The sequence below is a fragment of the Gracilinanus agilis genome, chromosome 5 (genome assembly GCF_016433145.1).
Source record: "Gracilinanus agilis isolate LMUSP501 chromosome 5, AgileGrace, whole genome shotgun sequence".
NCBI lineage: Eukaryota > Metazoa > Chordata > Mammalia > Didelphimorphia > Didelphidae > Gracilinanus > Gracilinanus agilis.
Genome location: NC_058134.1, coordinates 253,393,243 through 253,417,911, shown reverse-complemented (window position 1 = coordinate 253,417,911; position 24,669 = coordinate 253,393,243). Strand labels below are relative to the sequence as shown.

Sequence of the window (24,669 nt, the reverse complement as noted above, 5' to 3'; positions counted from 1 at the left end):
ATATATATATATATATATATATATATACACAAATGTATAGAGAATATATATTAAATGATAAATTTAATATAATCATATCTACATATTTAAATATTGATATATACATAAGTGAATGCATATGTCTACATACATACTTAAATGTAACTAGCTTATCTTGTGAAAAATACCCAAATGAAATTTTAAATTATTTTTAATCCTATTACTTTAAAAATATTTTCTTTTAATCAACCAAGTTCCTCTTTTATACATTCACAGATCCAACAGTCCCACCTCTCCCAATGGATTTTATGTAGCTCTTTTTTTAAGAAATGAAAAATTTTAATTATTTCAACTCAGAGGGTCTTCCAAAATCCAGGTCTATCCCTGGGAAAAGTTAATCCACTTCTCTTTGAAACTCCTGCCTAGGGCCCAATCTCCTATACTGGTGACTGAGTATATGCAAACTAATACACTTAACCCCATTTATTTACTGATGGCCCCTATATGCCAAGACCATGTTTCAGCTTCAACACTATCCAAGGATCCAATTCATCTACCCAGCTAGTATCTTGGGCTCTTCTTGTCATCACTCATGCTGAACTAAATAGTCTTTCCCAAGACAAAACATCTATTCCTTGATCCCTTGTTCCCTTTATGTGCCATCTTCTACCATTAGGATGTAACTGGGGCACGTTCTGTCTCCCTTAAAAAAAAATCTTTGCATCCCCTTTGCTTAGCATAGTGCCTAGCACCTACTAAGCCCTTAACATATTTTTTCATCCATCCATCCATCCATCCACTCATTCATTCATTCATTCATTCATTCATTCATTTCATCTGCGAATCCCTGAGGAATGGAATACATTTATGAATGAACATTTAGAATTCTTACAGGAAGCCTCAGCTGTATTTTAAAACTGAATGAACTGATCCTCAAATATGCTAAGTTCAAAATCATGCAGCAAAACCATCTCCAAGAGCAAAATTCTGAAGTCTTGACCCCACTCCTCTAATCAAAAGAACCCACTCTGCCAAGGATCAGCTCTGGTTTTTGTAAAAGCTGATTCCACCAACAGAGAAAAGACATGCTTTCATGAGCTGTCACTGCCTAACACATGGAGAGAAAGATGCTGAAGAAATAATGAGCTATTTACATTTGCCATTTGAGGTTACAGGTATTTGAAAATTTTGTTTTGAAAATGTGTTTTTTTTAATTGCTAAGAAGTTGTCATGTGTTTTCATTAGGGATATTGTTGGAAGATACCCACAAAGAAAAACATCGGCATCGTTATCACTGCTGTCGGAAAATTTCCCTGGCATGAGGGAGCTGTGGGTGTCATGTTATCTAAGGCAGCAGAGGAGAGAACTCATTTTTAAAAAAAGAAAAAAAAAACTAAACCTGAAAATAAACTAAATTTCATTTAACTTTCAGAAGAGATCTGCTGGTTTTAATTAGAGGATGGAAAAGGTGAAAAGAAAAGCACAAGACGCAACATTTTTAATGTGAAAGTGTTTCAGAAAAGCGTTTTCTCTCTGAAAGGAAAACTAGGTCAGTTTTAGCAACATGAAAGATGATTGGAATCAGAATGCATTATTAACCTGTCCTTAGGGGCGGGTGTGCACGAGCGTGTGTATGCACGAGCGTGCGCGCGCACACACACACACACACACACACACCTGCCTCCCATTGTATTTCCAGAACTTTCCAATTAATTTCTATGAAAATCTGAGGGCTTAAAAAAAACATACCTCAAAAGTTTTAATTAGAATAAAGACGTTCATTGCAACCTAACTCCGTCACCTAAAGCCTGTCAATTCATACAGATACAAAGAGTTTTCAGTCCCTGATTATTGCTGTCACAACGCCCATTCATTTTTAACAGAGATCATTGTTGGTAGAATTCGGCATTCAGTGAAAATGATCCCTTGATCCTTGGTCTGTTTCAAAGTCTATAATGATTGTCTGATGATTCTATCTTTTTATCTCTCTTATATAAACAAAGATGTATAGCTATATTTACTTATGTATTATTTTACTTAATATAACAGAATTTCATTGACTTGATTAGAAGGTCTACTCTACAGCCTTTGTAAAATCACAGAAATAAGACCGGCTTAGTCAGAGTCTTTGTAGTATCTTGTCCATTCATCTTGAGGGATCACTTTTTTTTTCTGCATTACCTAGGTGATTGCTCTTGATTTTGGAATCTTTACAAGAGTTTTTATTTTATTTTAGCTCTTTTAGCCTACCCTTAACCTAATTATTCATAACCTAGGCAAGCAGCAGGGAATAATGGGGAAATCCCTGGATTTGGGGTCAGGGGACATAGGTTTGAATTTCCACTCTGCTGACTATCTATATGACCTTGGGCAAATATTTTTTCTCCTTGGTACCTTATCTGTAAAAAATGAAGGGGCTGGGCTAGATGACCTCCAAGGTCATTTACTCGTTTACATACTATAAGCATGTTAAGCCATTTGTTGCAACCTCTGACTAGAGTAGCTAGATGTCACAATGAATCCTTCGTGAGTTCAGATCTGGTCTGAGACACTTCTGAGCTATGTGACCTTGGGCAAGTCATTTAACCCTGTCTGTTTCATTTGCAAAATGAGCTGGAGAAGGGAATACCAAACCACTCTAGGATCTTTAGGAAAACCTCTAAAGGGGTCATGAAGTATCGGGCATCACTAAAACAACTAAATGACAACAACTAGCTATTTGGGGATACTTCTTTGAATCCTTCTTCCCTTTTTTCCCCCATTCTGCTGAAAGAAAGGGCAAAGAAGAAAGGCATTCGAAGAGATACGGTATGATTCTAACAGGAGTGGGAGAGAGAACTCATAATATCTTCTGAGGTTGAGACTTCTCCAAAAGAAAAAGAAAAACGAATCAAACATTGGACACACAATTGGATTTTCTTTAAAGATATAAAAGTTATGTCTTGCCATTGTTCTATCTGATATTCACGTAGCTGGATGAGTAGAGCAGGAACAATTTATTATAAAACATTCAATGCTCATAATCTCTCTACACAGGACATTGTCTAGCTTCAGGGATTTAAAACTAAACTAAGATTCGAGGGATACTCTGTATTACATAATCACAGAGATAAGACACATTCAGACTGCATAAAGGAAAGAATGGTAGCTTTCAAGGCAGGAGAACAGAATTCAAGTCCTGGATCTGCTGTTTAGGAGACTTTGGATAAGTTGCTTAATAAATGTTGACTGTTGATTGTTTGAAGAGGAGCTTTCTGATGACAGATCAGCATAACAACAACAACAATAAGGGCAATAACGTAGCACCTTAAAATTTTAAGAACCTTTTAAATTGATATCACCATAGCCAATACTTATAAGCTCTCCAAAGTACAGAAACTTAAAAGCTTTCAAAATGAAGAGATTCCGTGGAAGAAAATCAATCCATATGAGAACAGAATTAAATATATATTATCCCCTACAATTCTGTCTGAGAGGCAGCAGGGATACAAATATGCACTGATTTCGGTGATTCTAACTCTTTTTTAATTGCATAAGGCTATTATTTTGTTGGGGGCAGTTAGGTGGCACAGTGGATAGAAAATCCAGCCTGGAGACAAGAATACCCGAGTACAAATCCAGCCTCAGGCATTTAATCTCTTTGCCACCCTTGGCAAGTCCCTTCACCCTGTTGGCCTCAGTTTCCTCATCTTTAAAATGAACTGGAGAAGGATATGGCAAATCATTTTAGTATATTTGCCAAAAAAATCCTAAATGGGTTCACGAAGAGTCAGACCTGAATGAACAATGACTACAAAATAATAGTTTTGTTGTCCTGAACTATACATTAAATAGAATAATCAAAGAAGAAAAAATAACATCCTCAGGCTGAACTTTCTTCCCAATAAGTAAGGAAAATGAGTTAACCATCATGATAGGAATCATGATGATTTATAGTCTACAAGGCTCTTTTTTTACCACAGACTTAGCAGGCAAGCAACCCAGAGAGAATTATTCCCACTTTACAGATAAAGACACAGAGCTAGCCACAAATTTTAAGTGTCTACACCAGGGTCAGCTAGTAAATGGCAAAGCTGGAACTCAAACTCATGCCGTCCAACTTCAATCTCGTCCTGCGGCTACTTCTATTATAACTTGCTATCAATCAGAGCACCGTGTGCTTTTTCGTTCCTTAAAGAAAACTCTTAAAATACTTTTCCTAGTTATTTCTTAGGCTCTCCCTTAATCCTCTTTCCATTTTTCCAATCTAATAGTGACCCAGTAACTATTTTTAGCCAAAAATACAGATTACTTTCCCTTTTTAATCCTATTTTCAAACCTTTAACCATCCATCTTCCTGAATACCCATTTACAGAGTTGGAAAGGACCCCTTGAGCAATAATCTAGTGATTCTAGTCCTACAGATATCCCCCAAATAATCCCTTTCTACAACATCCCTGAAGAAGGGTAATCCGGTCTTTGTTTGAAAGACTTCTAATAAGAGAGACGCACTATGTCACAAGGCAGCCCAATCTATTTTCTTTGTAAATTTGTTTTCACCCATAACTTGAGAATCATCAACAAACAATGACATTTTAATAGCCAAAGGAGAGCATAAAAAAGATAATTGCATATGGAGTCATTTGCAAAATCATAAATCTACTATGTGTGGTCTTTAAAGTATACATAAACGTTCATACCGCATTGCCAATACTACCCCCTCTCATCTGTGTCCCCTTTTCTATGTTCTGCTCACTCCTGTGTTATTTGCAATGTGCTTCTTTGATGCTCCTTGCCTTCTTTCCCTTCTTCTCTCTTTTTTTCTTCAAAATCTACTTTTCGAGAGTTCTAATTGTACAAATGGGCAACTGGGCAGCCTAATGGAGAGAGCCTTGAGTCTGGAGTCAGGGGGACGGGAGTTTTAAAATTTGAATCTAAGCATGTACATACATGTTTAGTTCTGAACTCTCTGAATGCTGATAACAGAGCAATCCAATGATGAAAGCAGCTGTTTTACACCTCCCAGATTGAAATAATGGTTACCAACTGCACTGTACCATAACAGTGTTTCCCCTTCCTAGAAAGTCTGGATTTGCCTTCCAGAAATATATAGTTATAATTACAGGAGGCCATCTGCCTAGTGAGGAGGTGATCACTCACAAAGTTCTTACTTGGAACATGTCAATGCTGGCATGACTGGCAGATAGAAAGACGCTCCTGCTGGTGAAATTGTTAAAAAAAAAAAAGGAATGGGAAGTAACCCCCTTTTTCCTGACATGTGTTATTGGTCCTTCGGCATAATTTATGGTCAAAGTCCCCAGGAACTCATTAATAGCAAACTCCGGAAATGACACGTCGCTCATTCAGCATTCCCCTCCTGAGATCCCAGAGAAACCTTCTCAGCACAGCTGTTCAGTCCAGCCTACTCCTGAGTGTTAATTAACTCAATGATACCGTACTCATTGAAGACTGCTGAATGAAGATGAGACCTGCTACTGAGAATACGCTTGCTTCCAAAACACAGGATGTCAGATGGTCCACAAGGAAGCCTTTGGGTCTGGTTAACACTTGGCCATCAGAGTTATACTCAAAGCAACTGGAATTCTTGGTGTGTGATGGGCTGGGAAGACGAATGCAGATACGAGACTGAAGCTAGAGCACAAAGCAATGGGCAAAGTGGGACACTAGTGGAGTGGTGAAGCAACACTAACCGCAGGTTTGGCTTAATTGGGTGAAGACACAAAAAAATCCCAATCAGAACCCATTATCTCTGTTCCAGCCTTCTCTGCTTCTTTTGAAGACATCACTTTCCTCCCAGTAGTCTAGGTACATAACATCAGTGTGACCTTTTCCTACACACTTCCCTTCATTCCTACATAATAAATAATTATAAAAATAACATTTATATAGTGCCATATCATGCACTGAGCTAAGTGCTTTATGATTATCTCATTTGATCCTTACAACAAGAAAATAGATACTATTATATTATGTGATAATATAATAATAATAATTATATCCCCATTTTACAGATGAGAAGACTGAGATCAAGCAGTTACGTGGCTTGCTCAGGGTCACACAGATAGTATCTGAGGCTAGATTTAAATTCAGGTCTTCCTAACTTCAAGCTTGACACTCAGTCCTCTGTGAGCCTTCTAGGTGTCTAAAATCCAATCAGTTGCCAAAGCTTGCCATTTTGTCCTCAACAACATCTCACATATTTTCCCCTCACATTTCCAGACCCTTTTCTCTTCCCATGGCCACGACACTACTTCAAGGCCTTCATCACTTTGTGGAGGATGACTTGGGGAGGAGAGAGACTTGAGACAGGGAGACCAATTATAAAACTATTGAATTAGTCTCGAAGAGAAGTTATGATAGATGATGCCAGTATGGGCTAAAGAGAAGGGTTGCATGTGAGAGATTGTGTAAGTGGAACACAGATATCTTAGCAACTGAACAGATATGGAAAGGGATTTGAGAAGGGAAATTGAGGAGTAGAGGATGACCTAAGATTGCAAACCTGGATGTCTAGAAGGATGATGATACCCTAAGTGAAATGTTATATCCAGACTTCCTTAGTTCTACTTTGCTGACTGGCTCATCATCCATTCCCCTACCTCTTACTGGAGATATATGCCAAAGCATGATCTTTGGTCACTACTATCTTCTCTTCTTTCTCCACCCTCTATGTCATCCTCTCCCATAAGTTTAATTGCCATCTCTGTACAGATGACCTATAGATCAACATATCCAGCCTAGCCTCTCTTCTAAACACCTAACATGAAATACCAATAGCCTATTGAATGTTTTGACTTGAGTGTCTTGTAAGCATATCAAACTCAACACATCTAAAGCAGTCCCAATTCAGTTTCTTCTTCCCAAATATTTCCACCTCCCCCCTACCCTAGCAACCTTCCCACAGATACCTCTAACTTTACTTCCCCATCCTCCAATTAATGAGTTCCTATCCAGAACTGCCATTTAGGAAAGTCCCCAGTCCATCCATCCATGATCACTTCTCTCCTGGGTCTACTCCTGACCTTCCACATTTTTTCACCATTGCCCCACAAACCTCTCCCCCTACTAATAGCTTGCTTTTAGGAGTTTTCTTCCATTAGAATATAAACTCCTTAAAGCCTTTTTCTTGCTTATATTTGCATTCCCAAAGCTTAGTGGAGAGCCTGCCTTTATTTTTTTCCCCTTCTCTAAACTAGTAGTGTTAAACTTAAATAGAAATGGATCCCTGCTGGGATTGACTTAGGAAACCACAAATTTACATACTGTTAAAGTTGTTTCAGTCATGTCCAACTCTCAGTGACCTCATTTGGGTTTCTCTTAGAAAAGATACCAGAGTGATTTGCCATTTCCTTTTCCAATTAACTCTACAAATGAGGAAACTGAGGCAAATAGGTTCCCAAGGTCAAATAGTTATTAACTATCTCAGACCAGATTTGAACCTCAGGAGATGACTCTTCCTGCCTTCAGGCCCAATATTCTATCCACTGTGCTGCCTACTTGTCCAAACTTTACATTATCTTCTTGTATCCTATTTTTATTTATTTTTAGATATTTCTCAATTGCATTTTAATTTGGTTTGGGGCATTCTCTGGAATTTTCTCAAGTTTGATACTTGTGGTATTTAAACCACTCGTCTTCCCAATGTCTTCGTTTCCATCAAAGACATGAACATACTCCCAGTCACCCAGGTTTCAATCTTAGTGACTCCTTGACTCCTCTTACTTTCTCACTTCACCCATTGAATCATTTGCTGGATCAACTTTTGTTTCATACGAGCACCACCTTAGTCGAGGTTATCCTCACTTTTAGCCAGAATTACTACAATAGCCTCCTAGTTAAGTCTTCTGGTCTGGTTCTCCTCATTCCAATCCACCTTCTACATAAAGCCCAAGGAATTTTCCTAAAATTTGAGTCTGACTGTCACTTCCCTGCTCAGTCAACTCCTTTGGCTCCCTACTGCTTCCAGCATCAAACAGAAATACCTCTGTTTGGCAATGAAAGTCTTTCCTCCTTTTTTTTTGCCTTTTGTACACGATTTCCTTTCTGGTACCTTTTTTTTTTTAACCCTTAATTTCTGTGTATTGGCTTATAGGTGGAAGAATGGTAAGGGTGGGCAATGGGAGTCAAGTGACTTACCCAGGGTCACACAGCTGGGAAGTATCTGAGGCCAGATTTGAATCTAGGACCTCCCATCTCTAGGCCTGACTCTCAATCCACGGAGCTACCCAGCTGCCCCTCTGGTATCTTTTAACCCAGTTAGACTGTCTCTTCATTTCCTAACTCTGAACCTTTGCATTAGCTCTACCCCATGCCTAGAATGCTTTCCTCCCTCCCCCTCTGAAAGTCCCTAGTGACCTTCAAAACGTAGCTCCAATGCCGATTTCGACCAAAAAAGCTTTTTCTGATTGCCCCTCCAACCTCAAGTACCCCTCCTCTCCCAAATCATTTATATATATTCTCTATATACCCATCTAGAACACATTGTCTCCCCTGATAGAATGTGAGGGCGGGAACAGTTTCATTGTCTTTGTAACCCCACAAAAGTCAGCACAGTGGAACATATTAAGAACTTAATAAACACTTATTAATAGGTTAATCCTTCATTTAGTTTATGACACATCAACTCCCGTAAACTGGGCTTCAAGACATAAAGGACCTTCCAACCTTGCTTGTATGTAACAAGAAGATGGTCTCTCTGAGGGTCATTGAAGTTAGGAGTTCCGGAAACATCTGTTAAATGAGGCAACTGGACTCAATAACCTCTAAGATCCCTTCTAGCTCTAAATCTATGATCTTACAATCCTATGCTCTGCACCTCTTGTTTTTGACCCTTCCCCTCCCAAGCCATTCTTCTTACTTTGGCTGCTGAATTGTCTGGGAGAAGAATCTAATTATAGGCCAGGGGCATGCATCTCCATTCTACCCTAAATTCTATAGAAAGTGTTTTTTAAAAGCTATTTCTGGAGGAGCCTGGGAAACCATCTCTGCGGCCTCTTAGAAGCACCTGTTCTACCCCTAGGGTTAGCAATTATGTGCTTCCTTAATCTTATTTCTTCAATTTTTCAATATATTAGAAAGCTCAGATTCTTGGAATAAAGAAAAGTATTTAGAAATTAGAAAAACTAAAAAAAAACATTTGTAAACAAGCCATTTGTTTTTTAATGCTTTGTCTAAAAGGATGTTTATGTCTAGCAGATAAATGTAGAATTTAAACTAACAAATGAAAATCCATAACATCATCTCAATGGTAGAATTTGTGCTTCAGAGGAAACATTTTCCAACTATTTTCATATACATAATATGCCATACAATATAGAAAAAGTATATTATTTATAACCAATACTTATTCGATATTATTCTTGCCAATATTTTTTCCTTCATATAGTAAGCCATATATATATATATATATATATATATTTTTTTTCCTACATCTGGTAGGAGAGACAACTTTTTAGAGCCTAGAGAGCTGGTTTCAAAGTCAAAAAGAAGTGGATCCAAATCCTCTCTCTGCCACGTCCTGGTTATTTGATCTTGGGCCCTTCATTTAAATCTACTGCAAGGTACAAGAGTGGGGTTCTAACCAGTGATAAGGTCCATGCCTTCTTAAAAAATTAAAAACACTGCCATTAAAATCAGATAGAAACTCCATTTTAATCTGGTTTAGGCTAAACTCTGGGGTATTATGGGCTCTGCTTGACACCACTGACCTAGACGACTCCTTGAGCTTATAAGTAGCATATCTCTTCCCCATTTTCCCCAATTCTTTTCAGCCTGACTCTTCATGACCCCATTTGGTATTTTCCTGGTAGATACTGGAATGGTTTACCCTTTTCCTCTCTAGCTGATTTTACAAATGAAGAAATGGAAATAGGGCTAAGTGACTTGCCCAGGGTCAGATAGCTAGAAAGTGTCTGAGACCAGAAAGAAACTCAGGAAGATGAGTCTTCCTGACTCCAGGCCCATCACTCTATCCACTCCACCGCTTAGCTACCCAACCCATGGAGAAGGACAAAGGGAAGCAGGGTAGGTAGATATTACATCGAAGGTGGTTGCTCAAATTAGAGGAAAAAAGTAGGCTTCCCAAGTCAAATATAGTTCAATTCAATGTGTCCCTCTGGAGTTCTGCCAGAGGAGAGTGATCAAGATGGCAAAAAAGGGTCTGAAAACCTTTCTTAAAGGAAAATAACAATTTGAGTTGCCAGGGACCTTTAGGATGTGCAAAGAACTCATCTCATAAACTCTATGAGGCATTGCAAATATTACCACCATTTTAAAGATGAGAAAACTGCAACCCAGAGACTTGTCCAGTCACACAACCAGCAAATGTCAGACTGAATGGAGTGAGGCATTGGAAATAGTTATTTTCAAATATGTGAACCTATCACGTTGAAAAGGACCTTAGAAGTCATCTCTTGTTGTTTCTTCATCTGGTGCAGTAAGCCCTGCTATGTCATCCTCAAGAGGAGGTCACCGATTTCCAGTTTAAATACTGCAAATCACAGAGAGCTCACTGATTTCTGAGCAGCCCAGTCCATTTGGGTTAGCTCTTAGTGTTACAAAGATGAGCCAAAATCTACCTCCCAGAAACTTCCTCACATTGGCCCTAGTGTTGGTCAGTGCAACAGCAGTGAATGGGAAGATGATAACTTGATCAAATGGGACATAGCAAGAGATTGCTTCTTTAGTATCTTTCAGGGAATTTTTGTTGCTGAATTATTTCAGTTGTGACCAACTCTACGACCCCATTTAGAGTTTTCTTGGCAGAAATACTAGGGGAATAGTTTATCATTTCCTTTTCCAGCTCAATTTATACATGAGGAAACTGAGGCAAACAGGGTTAAGTGCCTGGTCCAGGATCACACAGCTAGAAAGTGTCTGAGTCTAGATTTGAACTCTCACTCCGTGCCTAATACTCTACCCACTGTACCATCCAATTCCAGCTTAGTTCTAATTCCCTTCGTGCTCAAGAAAGACTACAAGTTAAGCAAAGGGGATGAAGAACGTCTGGAGAAGTAGACCTGATTCTCTTGCTCTGGTTAACTAGTGGCCACCATAAATATTTAGCTCAAAAACACTTATTTCAAGAAAGCTTAATATACTTACATGAAAAAAGTATTTCATGACATTTTCCTAGCCTTGCTAATATATTTTCATGGAAATATTTTTCTCAAATAATTAGTAATGTCTGACTGTATGCAGTGCTTTATGGTTTTCAAGGCTCCTTACATTATATGATGCAATTTAAACTTTTCAACAACCCTACAAATATTGAACGATTTGCTCATAAACATACCTGCTAATAAAGTGCCAAGTGGCAGGATTTGAACCTAGATCTCACCTGTCTCCAAGTCCAGCACTCTTTCTCCTATGACATAATTCTGCTTTTTCCTCTGACTCCGTTAGAAGATATGCCAAATATATCAAGAACATAATTTTAAAACCCCAATGTGTTGGTCATAATAATTTGTCCTAGGCACACAGAAATTTGAATTGGGCAAAGTTTAGCGTATCTGTTCACATCTTAATGTTTTTCTTTTTTCATCTGGAATTTAGGACAGCATATTACCATATCTTAATATTCACTTTACTGATTAATACCCGATTTTAATTATTTGTATTGCTTTATAATCACTCTTCTGAAATTAGAACTTTAAATGAGTTTACTTTATTACTCAAGTTCATATTTTTATAGAAGTAATTCCATATCTCAGTTATGCTGCCATTATACATACCCCAAGGTCCTTCAGTCATGGAAATCCTGAAAAATTCCTCCCCCAATCCTGATGATGTTGTGCCAAAATTAATTAAAGCAAATGAACGCTCTAAATTAATTCCTTCCTCTTAACCATTGTTTGATTAATTGCCTGTGCTTGACAAGATATTTTGTATGAAATATCAACAATATGATTTAAATCACACTCATAATTACTAACTCTTCAACCATAGTAATTAATAAATTACTTTCTACCCAAGGGACAATCTTCAAACATTTAAAACTGTTCCAAGTGGGATGGTCTCTTGAGCTTCTACTGCTTCCTAATGATTATAGGAAACGTTGGATTCCTCCCAACCCTGTCATCTGGTGACCCAACTTCTTCAACTCTATTGCTATTTCATTTGATCCAAGACTCTGACATCTCATCACTAATGAGCTGCTGTCTAACTGTCTAAGGGGTAAAAGGTCCAATTAACACACAGGAAATTCTGATAACTTCCACTCTTTTAGGATGTAGGAGGAACTACCTTATCCTTCTCCTAGGCTAAAAGTGAACATCGTATCCCCACCTCCCCCCCCGCCCCCCCAGCTATAGAAGAATCCCATGATTTTCAAATTAATTTTGAGGTAAATGGAATGACAATGCTTCCGCAATAAGAGAGTATTCAAGCCTGGCAATTGGAGCGGGAGAATGGGCACGACAGTCAGAAAGCCTTGGGAAGGGGACATTTCAGGGTGACATGCTACTGGGAACAATTTTTCACTTTGACTTCACTTATACCAGTACTCGAAAGGGTGGAAACATTGAATAATTCTCCAAGATGGTGTGCAAATACATACCATATATTCAAATTCACACTGTTCTAAGTTATAATTATATGGTAATGGATTCTAGCTCAATAAAATATGCAGTGTGAATTCAAATAATGCGACTACTTTAAGGAGTTGCACTATTTGCACTAATTGGGACCTGGGGGTAGGCTTTCTCATTCTGACTGTTTTCCTATTATCTCCTGGGATAGAAAACCTAAGAATGCTACTGGGAGATGTGAGAAGAAATGATATGGAGGAAAGCTATGAAAACTATTTGTGAAAAAAATTGAAAAATTCAGTATTTTATTTCTAAGCTTCCAAATATCTGGATTTTTTAATGTACTTATGAAAGGGGTTTTTAACCTGAAGTTCATACTTTTGTTTTGTCCTGGGTTGTTTGTTTGTTTGTTTGTTTTAATATCTTGGTATCTGTATTTAGCATAATTGATTTTCTCTTTAATCCTCTCAAATACATTTTATCTCTAAAAACATTATTCTGATAAGGGTGGCCACAAAGAGTCCAAGACATATGCAAAAAAAGGTAAAGAACTCATGAGTTAGACTACATATTTTCATGTGTGTACATGTCTCTTAATATAAGGTCCTGGGGGGCAGGGATTATTTCATTTCTCTCTTTGTATCTTTTGAGTGAACTACACTGACTCCATCTTGTGACTCATTTCTGGATCTAGCTCAGGTCTTCATTTGTGGGTCTAGTCCATTTTCTGTCTTGTGAGAAAACTTTATTCAATTATGGGCATCATGAGAAAATGTCATTACATTGTTTGAAGCCAACTTTGCAAGAAGCTGGACCACCTCTACATTCTGTGTAGAGACCCTTAACTAAGGACCCAGGTTATGCTGAATGGAAACCCAGTCACAAACCCAAAGATTGACACAAGGAACTTTCTCATACTTATACATCTCAAGCAATTCATCTGTCTTATCTGAAAACTGGCCCCATATTGATCAATCAGTTATTGTTTTCCTTTTTCTTTGATTGAATCACAGACCCCTGAGGGGTAGTAGGGCACTTCCTTTTTCTAATTTCAGAAATATCTGAAATATATCTGTTTGCTCTAGCCATCCCAAATTGGAGAGTCCCTAATCTTTCCTCCAATTAGAAATCAAATTACCCAATATTGTATCCTAGTTCATTATTTTCTTTAATTAATTGGTCTTATTTGATTGTTTTTAATGTATAAAAATCTCTCACTCCTGGTATTCAGGGTCCAGTGCCAAAGCTGAGGAAGCCTGGTACTGGTTTGTTTAGCAATTGGCATGCATTGCTTGAAAGCATGAACCTTTTTTTTTTCCTCAGTCATTTTACCTTTCAACCACTGTATAAACCAAGTGCCTGGCACAGAGAATCCTTTTAGTAAATGTGTTGGTTGATGCCAATTTTGATTGCTGTCTCACTTTGGACATGATAACTGTTAATTCTGCTGTTTTTTTTCCTTTCTACGGGGAGGGAAAGAGGCAAGAATAGTCTGAAAATTTAATATAGACAAAATCTACAGAAAGCATGGCCTTAGAGGCAATTGGATGTGGGGCCAATGGATAACTTCCAGTTATTCACAGACATATGAAGAGTCTCTCAGATATCTAGAAGACGGCCATGTCTATCCTGCAAGATACTATAGTCAGGAATAAGATAAACCCAAATTGTGGCACAACTCATTGTAGGGGAAGAGTTCCATGCCTTACTACTAGATATACATGTTGGTTTATAGGAACACACTATTGTATATATACAGTAGTGTGGGTGGGAAGCAGAAACATAATGACCTCTTCCCATATACCTCTTAGCTTTTGTCTCTGTGCTTTCCTCCCCTTTTTGCAGTCTGATGAAACCAATTTCTCAGAATCATGGGCTAGGAACTCAAGGAAGACTTGAATTCAAATATGGTCTCTGATACTCACTACGACTATGACCCTGGGCAAGTCTCACTTAACCAGTTTGCCTCAGTTTCCTCATCTATAAAATACAAAGAGTAACAAGTTACTTTACAGGGTTGTTGTGAGGATCAAATGAGAGAATCTTTGTAAAAAGCACTTAGCATGGCACTTGGAACATAGTAGGTGGTCCAGTAGAAAATCTGGCAGAGTGCACACTACTGGGAGACAAAACATTTCTAGCAGAAACCAGAAGGGAAAAGACTTCATAGTTTTAAAAGTTTGAACTGTCCCTTGTAGATTTTAAAATTAATATTCAATATCTTCAAAGTATAATGTTTATTAAAATATTAATATTTAACTAGAGAGCTAGAGAAAACAGGAAGGGCTTACCCAAGCTCCTCACATGGAAAAAGAGAGCAAGAGAGGCATCACCCAAAACTTAAATACAATAACATAAAGGACATAGGTAAACAAACAGGGAAAAAAGGAACTTTGTGAGGAGGGGAGAATTTTGGAAGATAAAGTCCAAAGGATATAAAATTTCCACTTATACACCCTCTAAACAAGTGCCAAGACCACAAAAATTCCCTTTGTATGTGTCCCAGTACAAATATGGCTTGACTCCATGTATTCCCTATATGTGTACTTCCAATGAATGTTCCCATTTAGAGTATAATGTTCATGGGACAGCATGCCATTGTTTTATGGGGGGAAATGTATGATGGCTACTCAGTTTTTTAAATCAGCTATTTTGTTAAAGGTCTTTGCTTTGAATTAGTTCTTCTTGCTAATGGTAGGGGTTTATGAGCTAGGGTTTCATATGGATATGGATACATAGAGTACCTTTAACTTGGTAAAACCTTGTTTGGAAAATCTACACTGTGAGTTGAGGACAGGACAGAGAGGGTATTCCCAGGCACTACAACATTTTTTCAGGAAATTTTTCCCCACAGCTACTATTTCAGTGAAACTCTAGTAGAATAGGAGGGCAGCAGAGTTAGGAGGCAAGTAACAATGATACTTCTTGCTGGTTTTCAAAGGTAATTCAAAATTACATTTTTGCCAGAATAGAAAAGGGAGCCCTTCCAAAGCAGCAAAATTGTGCCTAAGGTTAGGGTTTTTTTGTTTTTGTTTTGTTTTTAATCCTATTGCTGCTCAGACTTCAAAATTTCCATAAGCTCAGTAGAGGTAGCACTCCGGAAAACCAGCTTTTCAATTTTGTGGTTGCTAATATTGGCAAAAGTTAAGATATCTGACTGCTAAAATCATTTTTAATCAAGACATCTGGATAAAACAAATACACAGGTATTACTCACAGCATTTGAATGTCCTTAGGTAAATGAGACATAGAAAGAGCTAAGGATCACAGTGAATTATTAACTCAGCACAAGTAATTAAACTTCTGCTGTTAGAAAATTAAGGATGACATAAATTAAGAGTCAACCGTGTTAGAGAGATGAAGTAATTCTCCAGTTATTCTTGGCGCTATTCAGATCACTTGTACAATGTTGCCTTCAGTTCACCACATGGAGAATATAAAAAGAGCTACGTAGTGAGAATTCAGAGAACACTAAAGAATATTAGATGACTAAAGAGTAAGACCAGTTAGGAAATTTAAAAAAAAAAAAAGCTTTTGAGTGACATATCTTTGAAAATATAAAGCTTTTCTAGAAAGCATGATTGGTCCAGTTCTACAAAGGATGATTTATTTGGATATGAGGGACTCGTACTAGATATATCTTAGCATGTTAGGGTCACTTAGAGATTCTTGATCATATGTTGACAAAGATTGGAAAGAATATCTCAGGAATTTATTTTTCTGAAATTCTCTGAAATTGAGTAAATTCTTGTCTTTCTAAATGAATTTTATTTTTTTTTCTGAAAATAAGAGAGGCTATCCTCAAGCCTCCTTCCTGTTCTGACTATATATATACATACTTGTATAAATATGTCAATATGTGTCTAGATATAATCAGAATTTTCCTATTTTCTTTATTTTATTATTATTTTAAATAACAAATCTCTCATTCTATAATAAACACCATGTCAAATACAGAATCAAGTAGTGCTTATAAAAATCACTGTTAGAAAACCTATACCCATTATTTGTTTTTTTGATAAATTGTTTATATTGTTTTATAAAAATGTTAATGAACTATTTTTAGGCAAAAGATAAATAGCAGTGAATAAATCCTAATTGATTTCAAGATTTTAGTACAATTTATGTCTACAGATGTTTGCAATTTTATGGATCTACATCCATTATTTGAATAGACACACCAAAAATTTCATACATTTATGTAAATATTTCTGCTGAGTATGTCTATGTATGTACATATAAAATATTTAAATCTTCTTAATAATATCACTATTTCTGACTCCAGACCTAGTCCTCTATCCACTATGCCAACAAGCTGACGACTACTACTACGATTGCTGCTACTACTACTACTACTACTACTACTACTACTACTACTACTACTACTACTACTACTAATAATAATAATAATAATAATAATAATATCAATGGAAAGAGAATTAGCCTCCAAATTAAGAAGATCTAGATTCAAGTCACACCTCAGCCAGGTTCTGTGATCCTATACAAGTATTATTCTTTCAGTTTTCCCCAGGCATTTCTATAAGATGGCAACTTGCAAACCATTGTGGCTCTGTATTGTAAGGAGTTTCTTTACTTCTAATCTCCTCTACCAATGAAATTACATGATATACCTACATATATGTATGTGCATATAATAATTATTAAGTAAAGATCTGATTATAATTTCATTTTCAAGAACAGATTTTTAAAAATTTTCACTAATTTCTTATGTTTTCACAACAGATTTCAAGGTAGGAAAATGTTGTCTCTGTCTGGGTTAATGTGTGATATATAACACTTGGGAAATTCAAATTCATTTTAATCTACTCATGAAAATTAATGGTTTTCTTGACAGCACAAGCCCTTACTTCAAACAAGGAAATAATTAACCTCGACAGCAAAAATGGAAAGAGAACTATAATTAATGAATTTTTAAACCATTCTTCCTTACACATTATGAAAGTCTGCTGGCTTACACAGTTATGAATAGTAAGGAGCATTAACTTCCTTTTTCTTCTTTTTCCATAAAAACCAATGTGAAGGACAATCTGATTTTGAAAAATTAATTATAATTTAAAAAATTTTGTCGATTCCTTAGCTAATCCAGTGCAAGAAAAAAAAGGTTAAAAGACTAGTTAACTAGGCGGGGAAATCACAACTATCAATCATTCTGCCAAAAATAGGACTTGTGACTTCTAGGCCTATGATCTCAGCAGAAGGAAAAATGCTCACTTCACCAGACTGATGCAAAACACAACTTATGTGAAGACTCTATTATTTAGAACTACTGCGTGAGTACATGTAATTACAAGCTTCTGAAAATATGTACTATTTATTTTATCATCTGTAATTGCACACAGAAACAGGGCAACGGTAAAGTATTTACACAACTGTGTTATGCAGAGTGTTTGCAAAGGTCTGTTTGGTTATCCTTTAAGATCAATGACCCATTAGTGCAATTATAGGCTAAAGCCTCTGAGAATCTGTTCCAGTTAACTAAAAGTGACACTGATGACAGAATGGACATTTTGTGCACATTGTTTAAAATGTACTTTTATTGAGGAGAAGCTAAATAAATTAAAACCAAGGATTTATGAAGTCATTTACTAATTTACTTTAATAAAAATATAAGGCACTGTTTTAAGGAATAAATTAAGCATTTATTGAGAATCCTTTTTCTTCTTACACTCATAGAATTTTAGATGTGGGAACAGACCCCAGAAATGAACTAGTCCCAAGTATCTCATTTTACAGCTGAGGAAACTGAGGCTGAAAGAGGCTGGACTTTTCCAAAGTCTCACAGGTAGTGAGTGTCAGGGACTTTGCTAGGTAATGGAGAAATGATGCACCTTGTGTGCATACCTGAGAAATAATTCTCATCAATTCTCTTACTTTGCCAACTTGTATCAATTAGAAAATCTTCATATAATTTATATATCTGTTCTTTAGTCATTTTAGTTGTTTCAGTCATTTCTGACTCTTCGTGGAGTTTTCTTGGCAAAGATTCTGAAGTGGTTTGTTTTTTTCCTTCTCCATCTCATTTAATAGAGGAGGAAACTGAGGTACAGTGAAGTGTTTTGCCCAGGGTCAAACAGTAAATGTCTGAGGCCAGATTTGAAATCGAGAATATGAGTCTTCCTGACTCTGGTCCTGCCATTCTATCCACTGTGACACCGAGTTGCCCCTACATGTCTAGCTATGCATTGCAGGCATCCACAGTCTTTCGCTATCTGAAGCATGGCGTGGAATCCAGTTACTGACTTACTCCTTGATAGTGGAATAATTGAATCTTCAGTCAAGGAGGACTTTATGGGTAACTTAGACCCACCGATCAGTCTTACAGAAATTCCTGACTAAGAAATCCAGCTTTTCTTGAAAAGCACCAACTAGAGGGAAAACTCAGTCCTTCACAAAGTAACTCTTCCACTGTAGGACAATCCTAAGAGTTAGAAAATTCTTTCCCACAATGTATCTAAGTCTATCATCTTCTTACAGACCTGATTTTCCCCCTTTGGGATCATTTTCACTTTCTATGGCTGCCCTCTAAATAACATTTCTTCAAATCGTTTTCCCTTTTCCAGGTTAAACATTCCCAGTATCTTGGACCCCTTCTTTTACAAATAGCTTCTAGACTCCTTCACTATCCTCAATATACTTTTTATCAGTTTCCTACTTGCCAACAGACACAAAGAATTGAAAAAGAAAACATAATATGTGATCAATGCAAAACAAAGTAGGACTAACTTGCTTAATCTGCTTATTCTTACTTAAGAAGCTAGGTTTTTAATAGCAATGTCATTGCATTATTGGCTTAAACAGGAATTATGTTTAAGAGGAATGCCCAAATTTATTTCTTATGAGCTCCTGCCTGGCCATATAGCTACGAACCTGTAATTTAATGCAATTATTTATTTTTTAATCTAAAGGAAGACTTTCTTTTTAATTTTTCATTAAATTATACATTGATGGTTTGGGTCTAAAAAAAGACTATCTTGAGTGTTTCACTGAAATCAATTTGCATCATATCAATGACACACCCTATTTTATTCATCTAACTTTTTTTAAAAAATGAAATGGCTTTTTCTGCATGTCTGACATCAACTAGTTGTATGACGTTGGGCAAGTGACTTAATCTTGGTTTCCTCATCTGTTAAATGAGTGGGTTGAACTAGATAAAGGTTCTTTGAATTTTTAAAAAATGTTTTAATAACTATATTTTAAAATAGTTGTTTCCCTTTGTAATCCTATGTCTCCTATGGTGCAAAGGAGAGAGTGGAAGACCTGAGTTCAAATTTGGACCTTAGAAACTTAGTATCTGTGTGACCCTGGCCAAGTCAATCTCTGTTTGCCTCAATATCATCTGTGAAATGATGATGATACCTGGTGGTGGTGATGATGATGATGATGATGAATTTAAAAGCCTTATTTCAGAGGCAGCTGGGTAGTTCAGTGGATTGAGAGTCAGGCTTAGAGACCGGGTGGTCCTAGGTTCAAATCTGACCTCAGACACTTCCCAGCTATGTGACCCTGGGCAAGTCACTGAACCCCCATTGCCTACCCTTACCACTCTTCTGCCTTGGAGCCAATACACAGTATTGACTCCAAGATGGAAGGTAAGGGTTTAAAAAAAAAGCCTTATTCTATGATGGGATTTTAGGCTTTATTAGACTGCCCAAAGAGTACAAAACCCAAAAGTAAAGAACCTTTGATTTAGATGATCTTATTTACTTTTTTTAACTCTAACTTCTGTGATTCTGTAGGGTTAATAAATGTTGTTCTCGATGAACACATTAGTCTCCATATGACTGGTACTTTCTCTTCTTGGTGCTCAAAAATAATCAAATTCAATCATCTGTCCAAGGAATTTGCTAGTAATCAAATTTACTGGTTTCTATCATGACCCTAGTTATACTTTTACAAAATAAAGGGAATCTTTTTCTTTTTTTTCTATTCTCAGAATAGATACCTAAGAATGGCACCTCTTCTATTCTCAGAGGATACCGGCACAACCTCTGCCATCAACTCTTTGAGCCCCATGGGAGATCAGATACCTAGATTTGGAGATTTGAATTTATCTATTGCAGCTAGGTAGTATAAGGAATAGAAGTTAGACCTGGAGCTAGGAAGACCTGATTTCAACTCTGGCTTTAGATCCTTAACTGTGTGTTCCTGGACAAGGAACGTAATTTAAAACTGCCTCAATTTCCTCATCTGTAAAATGGGGTAAATAGTATAGCATCTACCTAACATTTTTTGTGAAGACAGCTTACTAGCTCCACAACCATAGGGCAGTCAATTAACTGCTGTCTATCTTAGTTTCTTTTTCTGCAAAAATAGGGGAAATAAAAGCTGACAGTATAGTTGAGAAGACCAAATGGGATTATATTTGTAAGATGCTATGTAAACCTTAACATACTATAGAAATGTTAGCTTACTTATTATCTATGACTTTAATATCTGAAATCAGTGACCACACGTCATTTATCTTCATAAATTCCACTCCTCCATCTGGGGCATCAAAGAAATTTTTAACATATTCACAAGCAAAATTAAAATTTCAACAGAGTTCAAGATGTTGAAGGCAAAAGAAAAGAAACATTTAAATAATTGTCAATTCTCTGGCAAGTCATGAATCTCTCTGTTAAACTTCTGAAAGTAGGTTAAAGAAAACCTAGTCTCTACTCACTAAAAAGCAGCCTCAGTCTCCAGGGAGCTTCATATGACCATTACACAACACAGTGCCATGCTCACATGTCCCCATCTCCCCAGGATGCAATCTCTCGCCAGCTACCCATATGTAGCATTTGTTTTTGTAAGAACGTACAAATCTCATTCGAGTCTAATTTAAGAATTTCACAGAATAGATTGTGTTTTATCATCTGTCCAAGAAGCTAAAAAAGGAAAAGACAAAGATTTAGTTCCAGTCTATTTCCCTGTTTACAGATTATATGCAGAAAACAAGTCTATTTGTATGACATATGGCTGAATGCAATGACTAAAAGCTGGATGCCATACCTCGCGAATAGCTGTGCAAAACTCACTCTGCAGAACCTTTTTGAGGGACTGTAGCTTTTGAACTGGTACCTCTCCAGATTCTTGAAGTTTCTCCAATAACTCAATTGCTCTCGCAACATCTGAATGGATAGAAAAGAAATAGTAAAGAGAAGCCTAGAATAAATTCCCTCTGAAATAGAATTACAATATCATCCTACAACACAATATAAAAACACAACACTATAAATATAATTGATGTTTACTAAGCATCTAAAATGAGCAGAGTAGTAGCTAGGAGGCATAAAACGTTTAGATAAGATTGCCTATGCTTTTACAGATTTATAGAATTTGAAAGTTGCAAAGGATCTCAGTGGACATCTGGTCCAACATATACAGAAGGAATTCCCACTATAGCATAACTGACAAATTGTCATCCAAGCTGCACTTGAAAACATCCAAGTTTAAGGAGCCTGCTACCTCATCAAGGAAAACCATTCCACTTTGGGACAGTTCCAATTTGTAGGAAATTTTCTGTGTGTCTGGTTTTTTCTGACATTAAATCTAAGTTAATGTTTGCATCTTCCACCCATTTTTCCTGGTTTTGCCCTTTGGATATAAACAGAGTAAGTCTGATCTCTCCTTTACATGACAACCTCTAAAATACAGCTATCATGTATCTTCCCCAGTATTCTCTTCTCTTCTCCATCGGAAAGATCTTATGACATAATCTTGAGCATCTTCACCATTCTGGTTGCTCTCCTCAGGATTCTCTCCAGTTTATCAGTATCCTTTTTTAAATGGGGCACCTAGAACTGAACCCCAAACTACTGCTGTGGTCTGATGAGGGCAGAATTCAGAGGGGACTACTATCTCCCCATTCCTGGAAGCTCTGCCTCTCTCAGTACAATTCAAGATGGCGACCAATATTGGCAGCAGCCACATCACACTACTGATTCATACTAAGTTTGCAGATGGCTAACATCCCATCTCTCCAGATCTTTTTCAGAACTACCATTGTCTAGTCATGCCTCTCATCTTGTGCTAGTGAAGCTGTTTTTGTTTCATTTTGTTTACACAATTATAAGCTTCTATTTGTCCATGTGGAATTTCATCTTATTAGTTTCAGCCCAGTGGTTTGGGCCATTAAGACCTTTTGGATTTTGACTGTGCCGTCTACTGTGTTAGCTATCCCTCCTAACTTTGAGCCATCTGCAAATTGGATGAATGTACCTTCTACGCTTTTCACCAAGTCTTTAATAAAATGTTAATTCAGTAATAATCCTTAGCAACTACACTTCAATTTTATATACATTATTTCTTTTTATCTCCACAACAACTGTGTGAGGTAGATACGAGTTACTGGCTTCATTTTATTGACAAGGAATTAAAAGTTGGAAGTTTTTAGGACAAAGTTTAGGTTAAGACACAATCTTTGTATTCAATAATATTGAATGGCATTCACATAATAAATTAAAGTTTTCACTTCTCATTTGTCATTCACTCTCAATAATCCTGTGAAGCAGGTACTACAGGGGTTGTCACCATTTGGCTGGTAAGTATCAGAGACAAGATTTGAACTCAGCACTCTATCCACTCTACTCCTCCATCTCAAACAGTTTACAGGAAAATCAGAGGATAAGATCCCTACAAAGATAGGTAGTATTGCTTAAATGAATTACAGTTACAAAGTTCTATGTGGCATTTTAAAAGGATGATCAAATACTTGTGTATGTGGTTCATAATGGGGAGCCAGGGAAGGGGGATGTCAATCATGACAGCATCCTAGAAAATAAGACAAGTAAGTTGGATTTTGATGATGGGCAAGAATTAAAAAAAATAAAAGGGAGGGAAGCTGTTCCAATTCTAAACACAGGATATGATTTGAACATAATCATTTCAGAAGAAAAGTAAAGCGCTTGTTTCCAGGGACAAACTAGTCTACAAACATGGAAGATTTAAGCTCATAAAGGAGACTAAAATGGGATAAAGGGGAAAAGTGAGATGATGATATTTTGCAGAAGACCTTGAATGCCAGACTGAGAAATTCAAACTTTACTTAGTTGGCAACATAGAAACCCTGAAGATATCTGAGCCAAGGAATGATATGACCAGGTTCCTGCCTATGAAAAGTTATTCTGTTTGAAGTATATAGAATGGATTGGAAAGCTGGGAGAAAGATAAAGGAAATAGGAATCTTTGGAAGAAAGTCACTGCAGTCATCCAGGTGAGTTACAATGAGTATCTGTACTCAGGTGGCAGAAATAAAAATAAAGAGAGGTAGGAACTCTAGAAATGTTGTGGGAAAAGAACTACTATTTTAACTTATTCAAACAATATCATGGGCTCTCAGAACCAGAAGAGACAATAACAATAACAACATTTATTTGGCACTTACTATGTTCTAGTTACCATATCAAGAGCCTTACAATTATTCTCATTTGATCCTCCCAAGAACCCTACAAAGTAACTGCTCTCATTATCCATGATTTACAGATAAGGAAACTGAGGTAATGAAGTTAAATGACGTGTACAGGGTCACACAGCTATTAAGCATCTGAATCCGCATTTGAACTCAGGTCTCCCCGACGCCAGCCTGAGCCTTTGTGCCACCAATTTAAATCCATCACATATATGAACAGGAAAACCCTGTCTGATGTCCGTGAGAGTACTACAGGCTCCACTTGAAGAATTTTCATGACAGATAATCCAGTGTTAGCATGGCCTAGTAGGGAAAAAACACAGGGAGCACTTTATGAATGAGATAACTACTGAGCTAGCCTGTGAAGTATTTCAACAAACAAGGGTGAAGGACTGAGTCCAGTGAAGCCTGATTTCCTGAATGTCCAGAGACAGACAAATGATGCAAGGAAAGACCTTCAAATAAATGTAGAACATGTAGATTGGGACCAGAATGATGATTTTTAAGGATGGGAATAACATAGTCACACCCTTGCATTAGAATTATTTTATCAGATATGTGAAGAATGGAGGATGGATTGGATAGAGGAGACTGGAGGCAGGAAACCAGTAAGAAAGTTGTTAAAATAGTCCAGACAGGTTTAAGTTAGAGATCATAGCTTTAAATTTGGGAGAGACATTAGTTTATTTAGTCTAGCTCCCTTATTTTACAGATTAGAAAACTGAATTGCAAAGAGGTTATGACCAAGGT

General features: G+C 37.0%; 1 protein-coding gene across 1 annotated transcript in view; it reads right to left on the bottom strand.

The window, feature by feature from the left end:
* The window catches only part of LIN7A (lin-7 homolog A, crumbs cell polarity complex component), a 200,887-nt gene that overhangs the window by 131,548 nt on the left and 44,670 nt on the right, over positions 1-24,669 (bottom strand). The window contains exon 2 of the mRNA XM_044679178.1: positions 21,522-21,640. Within this exon, the coding sequence (XP_044535113.1) occupies positions 21,522-21,640 (119 nt within the window). The remainder of the gene's footprint in view (positions 1-21,521; positions 21,641-24,669) is intronic.